The sequence below is a fragment of the Phyllopteryx taeniolatus genome, chromosome 1 (genome assembly GCF_024500385.1).
Source record: "Phyllopteryx taeniolatus isolate TA_2022b chromosome 1, UOR_Ptae_1.2, whole genome shotgun sequence".
NCBI classification, from domain to species: Eukaryota; Metazoa; Chordata; class Actinopteri; order Syngnathiformes; family Syngnathidae; genus Phyllopteryx; species Phyllopteryx taeniolatus.
Genome location: NC_084502.1, coordinates 18,877,299 through 18,889,425, shown reverse-complemented (window position 1 = coordinate 18,889,425; position 12,127 = coordinate 18,877,299). Strand labels below are relative to the sequence as shown.

General features: G+C 41.3%; 1 protein-coding gene across 8 annotated transcripts in view; it reads right to left on the bottom strand.

Moving 5' to 3' along the window:
• The window catches only part of LOC133480110 (receptor tyrosine-protein kinase erbB-4-like), a 235,517-nt gene that overhangs the window by 146,255 nt on the left and 77,135 nt on the right, over positions 1-12,127 (bottom strand). For all 8 annotated transcript variants that reach the window (XR_009789197.1, XR_009789196.1, XM_061777837.1 and 5 more), the window contains exon 2: positions 7,003-7,154. Coding sequence is in view for 6 of the 8 variants with exons in the window: in XM_061777837.1 (XP_061633821.1) it covers positions 7,003-7,154 (152 nt within the window). In the remaining 2 variants the exon portion in view is untranslated. The remainder of the gene's footprint in view (positions 1-7,002; positions 7,155-12,127) is intronic.

Genomic DNA, 12,127 nt, shown 5'->3' with positions numbered 1-12,127 from the left:
CTTGGCACAACTCCCTGATTCACTTCTGGCAAAATGGGTCATTCTGAGTGACAGGGAGCCATTGGCCAACAAACATCGAGGGTAATACCAGGCGAAGGCTTGTTGATCCCCTTTGAACATTGGTAACTGTAGTCACATGATCTTGGTCTTTTTAAATCTTTTATTGGCAAGGAATATAGTTGGGAACTTAAATGGCCTCACAATGAGGCGTTAGTCATGTAAGTTTATACAGTCAATTGGCAACATTACATTTCCGTATAGCATACAACGTTTCTGAATAAAATGTGACGATACAGTATGATGATTTGTTTTGTCTATGATTTCTTCTGGCATTCAGACAACTATTAAAACCCACGTGCAGTGGTGCCTTGAGATGAGTGACCTAACTTATGATTTTTTTTAGATACGAGCCACCATTCAGTTGTAAGCTTTGACTTAAGAGCGCAAACTTGAGATATGAGCGCTGTATTGTGGCAGTGAACTCAACTCAAGTCACAAAAAGCAACACGATGGTAAATTCGGAGCATTTCTTAAAAGTTAAGAGGTTACATGCTGTTTAATGCCAGTTTACTATCAAACTAAACAAAGAGAATGACACGAGTATTTCAAATGACCAAACAACTGCCTAAAGAATATATATATAAATGTATATATACATAAAAAAAATTATGAACACAACCGGCTTAAAAACAAATGTTAAATACAAAAACTCACCATAACGCAGAGTCAGTGTGAGCCCTGGGCTAGTTCATTATGTCCAGTCTGCTCCGTAATTTTGTCTTCGTTACTGGCACTGCAGAAAATCCCGCTTCACAAAGATAGGATGTTTGAAATGGTAGCAGGGTATTCAGTTGATCTCTTTTTCTTTCAAAAAACTCCAACGGCTTATCTTTTAGTCCAGGGTGCTTGGTCTCCACATGTCGTTGGCTAGCCTGTCGCCACATACAGTATTATGCAGAGCGGACTCGGTGTGTGTTACTTTTTGAGATAAATCAAAATTTTAAGCAGGACTCCTGACATTTTTTATTAAAAGAAGCTTTCTTTTTATTTAACGTCGTACGGCCTTATTTTTAGTAACGTATCACGTGACCGATGTGCAGGCTAGTGTTTTTTCGTTCGCAAATGTTTCGTTCAAAAGAACAAATCTATTCAGTCAACGTGATGAACTGAATCAGTTTATGAAATGATTGGTTCTTTGAGAAACACAATACAACGGAAATGATATAAATTGGTCATTCTTTCTGTGCAGCCCGATAACAAATGCCTCACGGACCGGGGGTTGGGGACCACTGCTTTAAGCAACAGATATTTGAACACAAACAGTGTGGCAAACCATGTAGACAGACAATATAAAAATACTCACTTGCATATATTCTTTATTCTCAACGAAAAAAGTGACTACCTTAATTTATCGTGTATAATGCAATTTTCCCCCCCTAAAAAAATTTAAAAGGCCAATGGTGCGCATTATACATGTGTACGGGGGGAAAAAAACAAAAAAACTTTCCCATTTTATAAATGTATGCCGCCATCTGGAGGTTATGAAAAAGCCGTACACTTTCATTCTAATATACAACCGCCACCTAGAGGTTATGAGAAAGATGTACACTTTCATCCTAATATGCCACCGCCACCTAATGATTATGAAAAAGGTGTAGCCTACACTTTCATTACAATATGACGGGGTATGTATGACTGTATAATATGTACAGTTGTGCTCATAAGTTTACATACCCTGGCAGAATTTGTGAAATATATATATATATATATTTTTTTTTTAAATATGACTGATGACTCAACAACCATCATTAATACTTTATGATTATGTCTTGTTTGATGATAATGCTTTTCTGAAATGCTTGAAAATTTTATTTGAATCCCATTCAAATAAAATTAAATGTGTTTTGCTTCGCCCTTCATGTTTTCTTTAAAGAATTGTACCCATTTTACAAATTCTGCCTGGGTAATCAAACATATGACCACAACTGTGTGTTTTCTAATTCACTAAATAAAAGTAGGGCTGTGAATTTCAAAACAAGAGCAAGTAAATAAAAAGAAAGTATTACGTGTTCAAATAAAGTCCTTAACTTCAGAATAATTATTTGAAAAAACTAACAAAATACAGATAATACTTCATGTTTTGATCATATGGGTAGAAGCAAAATTATTAATTGTAAAAATGCATTATACATAGGTAGAAGGGTTTTCCAGAATTTTGAGATCAACTTTGGGGGTGCGTATTATACATGGGTGTGCATTATCCACGAGAAATTACGGTAATAACATTGCAGGTTATTGAGCCACTGAGGATAGTGAGAATGTGACTGCAAACAAACGAAGAACCAGCACTCTTCTTCGTTTGTCTGTATGACTGTATTGTACTGCCCCCGTTGGCCAAGGTGTGCACACCAGAAGGAGCAGAAGAATGAATCAAATTGAAGCATCTAACCAGGATTTACAAACTGTATGATTCTTTTACGGCGGACGATTGGTTAGCACATCTGCCTCACAGTTCTGATGACAGGGGTTCAAATCCCGGCCTCACCTGTGTGGAGTTTGCATGTTCCCCCCGTGCCTGCGTTGGTTTTCTCTGGGTACTCCGGTTTCCTCCCACATTCCAAAAACATGCGTGGTAGGTTGATTGAAGACTTTAAATTGTCTGTAGGTGTGAATGTGAGTGCGAATGGTTGTTTGTTTCGATGTGCCCTGCGATTGCCTGGTAACCAGTTCAAAGTGTACCCCGCCTCTCGCCCGAAGATAGCTGGGATAGGCTCCAGCACGCCCGTGACCCTTGTGAGGATAAGCTGTACAGAAAATGGATGGATGGATGATTCTTTTACATTCTATTATGTTATTTTATTGTGTTTTTATAAAGTACAAGATTATCGAGTGCTATTTTCCTTGTTCAAAACACATTACAAAAAATCTTTGTTTTTTGGGGAGACTGGAACGGATTAATGGTATTTCCATTCATTTCAATAGGGAAAGATGATACAAGTGTTTTGAGTTTTGAGTGTTTTTACTGTGGTCGTGGAACAAATTCAACTTGTAACTAACTCTGTGATTAAGAGTTTTCCGTTAACCTATGATGCTTTTTTTTATACTGCGGTAGGATAGCCCAAACAATCATAGTAAGCTTTCCAATACTGTACTGGTCCTTAGGATATATCAGTATTGGGGCTATTACAATGAACACATTTTGAAAGGGCCCAGGTGTATTGTAATGTGTTTGTAGTGAAACTGCGGCCGCTTTTAGCTCAGCGGGCAGCACAATTGACTCCCAATCAGTGAGAGACGGCATAGAATTGCCACCGTGGTAACATAATCCAGAGGCAAAATCAGACGGGTTTCAATAGTAGTGTATCAGGTTGAAGAGGGGAGAAAAAAAAAAAAAAAAAAAAAAAAAGTATTGTCTGCTGAACTACAGGTGAACACTGCAATTTAATTATTGATTTTCATTTGTTTTTTTAGCTATCGTATACCATTATAAACATGCAGTCTTTATAACATAATATTATAAACACTGCATGTTTATAATATTATGTAGTATGCTATTGATTTTACAGTGCCTCAAGATGTATTTTAGACATATAGTAAAGCTTCAGGATGACCTACTGGGGAAGATTTATGTATTCTCTCACAGAATGACGGGGCAATAAAATGAATCTGTAGACGGGGACTATGGGAAAGTCAGAGATCCACTTTGAACCTGAAGTGGTCCCTGAGCCATCCCATCTATCTAACTGTCAACGTTTGTCCTGTCCATCGTTCTCACCCTCTCCATCACTACATCACTGTGACAGAACCAACAACCGCCAAACACACACACACACACACACACAATCTCGACCGTAATTTTAGAGCAGCAGCTGTTTTTGTCTGCAGTAAAATTGACACCTCACTAACTTCTGTACCAACCAACCCCTCATTTAAGACCCCCTCTCATTGTCATCTGAATGAGTTTATGCACTGACTGTGTCTATATAAGGGAAGATATTAAACATGGAAGTACAGTTTTAAAAAGTGTAGCTTTAGGCGTCTCAGTTTTACAAGAAAATGTTTGGTTGAGTGTTAGGCTACATTCACACTGCAGGGGATGATACCCAATTTGGATTGTCATTTATGTAGTTTGGGACTTTATTGTGAGCAGAGTGTATCTGTGAAGTGACACACAAGGCTCAAACCAGGACGTCATGATTGCGGAAGTAAATATGGTCCCACGTGTAGGTCTCGACATTTGCGTCAATTTAAAAGATTTTGTGCAACTGGAGCCAATAATTTCTTATATTTATCAGTTCTAAAGCTTCTCCTTTTTGCTATTGAGTGGTGCAGAGAATGGATTGATGGACCAATCTAAAAATTTGAATGTCCAGACCTTTGCCCTGAGAAATCCCTTGCAACCAGACCGCTCCGAATTTTAATTGAAGATCCCTGGCCTTCTCTATAAACATTGTACTGGTTTTAGTAATAAGCCTCTGCAAGTAAGGCTATGTTCACACTGCAGGAGATAAATTGCATTTCACAGTGGGTTGCAACTTCCGTACATGGACCACAAAAAAAAAAAATAATAATTCACCATCTCCTGAACTAACCAACCAACCAGCTAACTAATTTATAAACTATAGTAACTCAATTATGACTAAAGATCAATAGGTCACCTAATAAGTTAAAATCATCCCTCCATGCATTTTCTGAGCCACTTATCCTCACAAGGGTCGCGGGAGTGCTGGAGCCTATCCCAGCTATCTTCGGGCAGGAGGTGGGGTACACCCTGAACTGGTTGGTTAAAATCAGATTGTTTGAATAAATGAGAACTTATTAATAATAAAAACAGTTCAGCATCAAACTGTGGTATTAAAGTCATGGTGGGGTCTCGCTGCGACAAACAGTTCCTATAGTAACCACCTAAACTCCAGAGACCTGACCTCCCTCACATCCACTTAACAATCCCCAGATGTCTAATTGTTTCCCTAATGATGCTGAGCCTAATGGGACTGTTTATGGTGTTCATTTTATAGCGCTGGCCCAGTAATTAGACTGCACGCACTTCATTAAACAGCACGAAGTGGATGGCGCACACATTTATCTGTCCATGGTGCTGAGGCTTGTGAATCACACACACACGGTGCCTCTGTCCATGGTGTTGAAACAACAGGGGCCTTACCATTTGAACTTGAGATTGTTTTGCTCCTAGTGTGCATGCCATGTCCACCAGGGGGAAGTCTATTAGATACATACTGTACAATACACGCAGGTTTAATGGTGGAACACGAGAAAGACAAAGCTGCAGTAACATTAGACGTTTTTCGCAGAGCACATTTATGGTTGATAACTACTGCAACATTGATGCAAGATTCTTTAGCCCGTCTATGGCAGTTTTCCTTGAGCGTTATCATTAAGCTGGCGGTCTTTCATAAGCGAAAGCTATGTGGTATGGTTACAGTTCTCTGTTTTACTGGCAGTGGCAATAAACAGCTTGAAGCAAGAACTTGGCCTCGTATTTGAAGAAGTGTTCAGTGTCTGCCAAGCTGTTGTTTGTTGGGAAGTTCGGTGCCACCATGTAGTGGCCGTACGTGAATTGATTGCTGACAAAATGTCAAAAAAACACTCATACAACTCCTGAGTTGAGGTGCTACTCTGGCTTTAGCTCATACCAAACCTTCGTCTTCAAACAACATCTGTACACTCCAGAATCATGTGAAGATATATGCATCATCTTTGCAAAACATCTGAATACTGCACTGAAACTCCTGCGGAATGCCAGAACTGGATGAACAAAAGCAGCATGTGTTGTCAGGGACGAAAAAGAATTTTATGGCTCATGATCATGGTTCAGTCAAAAAAAGTAGTGGGAATTGGCTGGCAGGTCTACGTTTGATATGATTGTGTCGTTTTTCCAGTCTTCCCAAACCCCCACTGGGAATATTATCATCATTTTTAATTCTTTTTTTTATCCCCAAGGTCTCAGATATTGCAAATCTCCCTTGGTGCCTGTAATGTAAAAATAATGCTCACGCTTTTTGGTGGCATTTATAATATAATTCCTCTGTACATCAAGTATACCTACACTAAGGGAGACCAATATAGTACAGTATCAAATGAAATGTGTAGCAATATACGATTTCCTAAATGTAATTGGCAAAATTGACACAGTGATATAAAAGGTATAAAGACAAAACAAAAAAATCAAACAATTTAAATAAAAAACACAAAATTAGCAATTCAAAAAAAAATACCCTTCACATCATCCATCCATTTTCTACCGCTTATCCGAGGTCGGGTCGCGGGGGCAGTAGCTTTAGCAGGGACGCCCAGACTTCCCTCTCCCCAGCCACATCATCCATAAGCGATTAATTTTAAGAGTCACTGAATATTCTTTTTAGGAAATGATGTGCCCTGTGATTGGCTGGCAACCAGTTCAGGGTGTACCCCGCCTCCCGCCCAAAGATAGCGGGGATAGGCTCCAACACGCCCGCGACCCGAGTGAGGAGAAGCGGTACAGAAAATGGATGGATGGGAGTTTCTCTTGCTGCAGGTTTTCATGGTAAAGGTTCCAGTGATGAACAGGCTTACTGATATGAACATTCAGTCATAAGGTATTTTCCAATGACCATTTATCTAAATGGATATATGGGATGTGGAGGTGATTACAGGATAAGCGGCACGGAAGATGAATGAATGAATGAGGTTATTATGAGGTAGACAGCAGCTAAACACATTTTCCACTTTACTGTGATTTATGTGTTAATACGCAGTTGTACAAGTGATTATTTGTGGGTGTTTGCCATTTTTAGATCTTGTACACAGCAAACCTGGCACAACGTAAACTTACCTTGAAACACTTAAAATATCTAAGCCATCATAGTTGAGAGCTCTGGAAATTGTTCTGAAACACTCCTATGAGTCGCTTTTCCCGGTTTTTATGCCCCATGTTGATTTTGTCTGTCTCACCATAGTACTCATAAGCAACGTAGTACTCATAATCAACAGTTCATTTCATACCTTGAGGAAGGAGAGGTTGCGGTTCCGATCAATGCTGGTTATCTCCAGGTTGCCCATGACAACTTCACAGTTTTCGTAGAGCTTCTTCAGGGTGCGGTATTGCTGGTCCAGGTCTGAAAGGGTGCTCAGCTTGTTCTCTGTACCTGGACAAACTGGAGACAAAAAGACACAAATGAACTCTAATATAATGCAGGAGTATGTTTGTGGCCTTGACTACCACAATGTCATTTTATAGACTAAACAGGTTTGTTGCAATATTTTCACCATGATCAGCTTAATATTCTTTATACATTGTGAGTAAGACATTCTGAAAAAAGAATCCGAATGAGGGAAAAAAAAAAGGTGGATAGACTGTTGAACTTGCTCTGCTTCCAAACAACACCCATAGCTCATAAAGTCCTATATTGCTTTATAGATCGTTTACTCCGCAAAGATTAGTGCACTGCCCTTCCTTCACTTGGTGATCCTCCATATTGCTGTGGGTACTCAAGGTGGACCCAGAATAGCGGCAAGGGGACCTAAGCTACAGTGATAAAGGAGAATTGCTGACCACGCACGCTGATGAGTTATTAGAGGGGATGATTTGAGAGTTGCTACAACGAAAGTCTGAGAAAGGATATAAAATGGGTCCGATCAATGAAAGAGTGTGTGTGTGTGCGTGTTTAGGTGTGTGTGTATGTGTCTGTGCGTGCGTGCGTGTGTGTGTGTGCGTGTTTAGGTGTGTGTGTGTGTGTGTGTGTGTGAGAAAGGTGAACAAACGTGTATTCATCTGTTATGGGATCCGACTTTCTGGTGTGTGTGTGTTCGCTTGGGGATCAACGATCCAGGAGAGGTGAAAAGTGAGGGGAAAACAACCCTCAAAAGCCAATATCAGTCAACCAAACACACACATGCATGCATATCCACACACATACACAAAAACACACACTTAAGCTCAATGAGCATTTAAACAATTAACTCCACAAGTTTGTTTCGAATTTTCTTTTGCGTTTTTGTTTGTTGATTGGTGGCACGATGGATGTCTGGTTAGTACATTTGCCTCACAATTCTGAGGACTCTCGTTCAAAATCCACCCCTCTTCAGCTACAGCTAACAATTATGACGTGATTATTTGATGATGCGGCGCCACGGTGAACGACTGGTTAGCACATCTGCCTCACAGTTCTGCGGCCCTGGGTTCAAATCCGGCCTCGCCTGTGTGGAGTTTGCATGTCCTCCCCATGCCTGCATGGGTTTTCTCCACCTACTATGGTTTGCTCCCACGTCCCAAAAGCATGCATGGTAGGTTGATTGTGCCTTGCAATTGGCTGGCAACCAATCCAGGGTGCACCCCGCCTCTAGGCCAGAGTTACCCGAGATAGGCGCCAGTACGCCCGCGACTTTCGTGAGGATAAGTGGTATGGAAAATGGATTGATGGATGTTTGTTGGTTTCATAACTAGATGAAGGAGAGGTTGCAGTTCCGATCACTGCTGGTTATCTCCAGGTTCCGGATAAAGACTTCACAATTCTGGGTCGATGGGTGATCCACCCACTTGTCCAGCAAAATCGCCTTATTCTTACAGACACATTGAGCTGTATCCTGTACTTACCCCATCGATTGCATTTTCTCATCCCACTGAGGTGCTGCTGCACCCGCACTGTCCCCATGCTTTTTTCTCACCATTTTTGAAAGGCTGACACAGCAAGCTGGATGGGAAATGAAGGAGAAACAGAAAAGGTTGCGACCTCACTGGGTTTGAGCTATAGAAGTTAATTGAGTGGGCGAGGGGCAGCTGCTAGGGTCAGCCGAGCATCATGTACATGACCCACACGAATAGCAGAGATGGTTCAAAGCTGTGGATCAAGGTCAGAAGGCCTGTTCATTGCAAATCTGATTATTTTTAGCCACCAAACATGGAACGTTTTGGTTGAAGGCACTTCGCTGAACTCATACACATGGCATACAACTTGTTGAAAAGCTTCAATATACACACTGATTGTACTACATCCTGGCCTTTCCACCGCATTAATATTACCAACTTCATCCTCATCAGTGTCTCGGGTAAAGCGGTGCTGATGAGCCAGCTTATACGACCCAAATGGGCCCACACTAAAACGCAAAGTTTCATCACAAAATTAGGTAAGAAAAAATACCTGATGACACAAATTAAACTCCTGTGCGTTAGTTTCATGAGCGGCACCGTCAGATGATGAAACAGTAAAGCTTTTATCAGGAATGTCATATTTATGATGGTACGGGGCCTATTTTAGTAGAGTTCGCTACATTTAGCAGTTAGTGGTGATAAAGTTGCACACTAAATATAGTCGGCAAATGTGACCCTTTACAAGTGCTTTTATTAGTGGGGTTCAAACATTCTATGCATATTTAGAGAATATGACTCATCTCAGTGCCGTCAAGCCAAATTCATTGGTTAGCAACCTTACAAACAAAATAAAGCAGATAACAGGCATTTTGTTTTAGGGGAGGAGCACTGACCTGTGCCTGCAGGCTTGTACACTCAAGCCAAGTCTTTGCACTTGTTTCGATGCACTTTTTCTGTAAACGTTTCACCAAAATATTAAACCAGCACAATACCACAATGGAAATTAGAGAGACGAACGTGCAATGTGAAGGTGAGGTCCCCAGATCATGTAACTTTTCATCACTTTCTCCTAATAAGGATGTCTGAGATTCCCTGTAAATCTGGGGTTAAATCGGCCCTGAGAGTCCAGGGCAGCTGACATGTAGCCAGCAGGAGTTCCGACGCATCAATTATCCCTCAGCCGAGCTTCTCCCTCTCCATCCTCACAGCTCCTAACTTTGAGTGTTTTTGTCCTTCTCTGATTGTTCTAACATTGCTCTTCACCTCCCTGCCTTACACTACTAAAATAACCATTTTTTCTGCATAACCTTTCTGAATTTTCTTCAGGACATCCTGTTTCGTGCTTTGAAATCCAAGTCTGTTTGCGTGCAAGGTCTGTGTCGCACATCTTTGCTTTTACCATGTCTTTGCACCTCTTCTTTTGGTCTCCAGGAGCACAGTATCCTTTGCCATGTTGAGGAGGCGAGACTCAGGCATGCAGATCACACGACCAGTCCATCTGAGCTGATGATGGGTAATGGTGATGAGCGAGGTACCAGACATGCAGCGATCCTCCCACAGGATCTTGAGTATTTTTCTGAAGTACAGTATCTCTGTGAATGTAAGAGCCTCAAGTGTTTTCAAATACCTTCCATATGTGGTCCAGGTTTCTGATGTTTTCATAACTTGTGATTGGATAGTTGCTTTCAAGTTGGCAATGAGCTGCTTTTTTAACTTCGGAATTGATGTCATTTTGCTAGATGATAAAAGTTTGCCAATTGATGTCAATGAGCCCCTGGATTTCAGTGTACTCATCATGTGAGTCATGATGTTTCTATATTTTGTGACCAAGGATGCCTTTGCAGGACTTTATAATGGTAGTCTTTCTCAATGTCACTAGGAAACTGGTTGGCAAGGTGAAACCAAGGGTAGCCTGTTGATAGGTGGTATTAACTAATAGCTCAAAGGTTTGTGTGGATCTATCTTTTCTTCTCTGCCTTTTCTGCTTTTAGCAAATATATAGGACGAATTAAGCGGTTTAAGTCCTGCATTCATATGCACTGGTCATCGCTCTTGTGCAGAACACATCATAGCGGCTTTTGGGACGGACAATGATGAACTCAATAAGGTGCCGCAGTTTTTTTCTGTGGGCGGAAAAGTGTGCTGGTGATTACCGGTATGTGTCAAGCAATTGCTCAGCAGCTGCAACCAAAAACTCTGACATATAAGTCTCCAAGAAGGAGTTGAAGAGTTTTGTCAGGTTGTAAGGCCTCTTTTACTTCATCCCGAGCCAGTGGGGCATAAGCACTAATAACTGGGGCCTTCTGATGGCTTCCAAGCATTAGACGCACGGTCATTAGGCATCATTAGGCATTCGGTGATGCCCACAGTGAGCTTATGGTGGTTGATGAGGGAGATGTTAAAGGCAAAACCCACAGTGTGGATTCATGACCTATCTGTATGCTTGGATTTTGTTTTTGACTGCTTGGTGTTGATCCCGCCGAACGCAGTATAGTCCAGACACAAAAAGCTATTTTTGTCTCAGTCCAAGAGCTTCATGACTGAGTCTGACACCTATCGCCTGTGTGCCAAGTTGTGGCTATTGAATCCCAGACTTCACGTTCCTGCTCCGCCATCCCTTCCTGATCGCCACAGGGCTTTGACAGGGATACAAAGTGTATAGTTCTCTTGCTGGAAGGCACCAAGACAACCTGTAGCCACAACACCGTCCTTAGTAGTGGATGACTTGGATCCAATAGCATGGAATTCATGATGAACATCCCCTGTTGCAGCCGTTGTGAATCATCATCCTCCGCCACTTCTGCTTTGAGGTCTTTCGTGTTATGCTTTTATCTAGAACCTTTTCACAAAGGGTGGCCCTAAAAGGATGGCATCAAGGTTCATTCATCTCAGGTTCACTGGATCAAACAAGGTTCTCCACCAAGGCAAGGTGGCCATCCAAAGAGAACACACACACAAACACATGCACCAACACACACACACACAGACAACAGATTTTTTGACATCAAAAGGGCGATCATTTCTCAGCGGGTAGCCTACTGGTATATCGCCTGCTACAATGATGGAAGTGGTCACGGGGCAGAGTTGTGTAAAAAAAAAAATAATAATAATAAAAAATAAAATGCATGCATGCGTGTGCATAGTTGGGCGTACGTGTGTGCATGTGTGAAAGGTTTAATGAGTTGTCCCAGTGTATTTTACCCAGTGGCTTCTCTTTGTGGCGAAATGAGGCTTGTCGTTAATGTAGCACAGAAGGGCTGCCTAAGATCGTGTTTGCGTGTGTGTGTGTTAATCCATGTGTGTGTATGTGCGTGCGTGTGTTTGTGTCAGTTTAAGTACCTTTGCTCCGAGCAGAATATCAGTCGGAACCATATGGAAGAAATCACAATGGAAGAAGCTATTAGAACATTAATGGTTGCGTGTATCAATATGGTAAGGCATGGTAAGGATATGCATAGAAAGTATGTATGTTTCGGTGTGTTTATGCAAGTGTGTTTCGCTACACCCTCCAATTCTAAATCACATCAGCTTCACTAACTT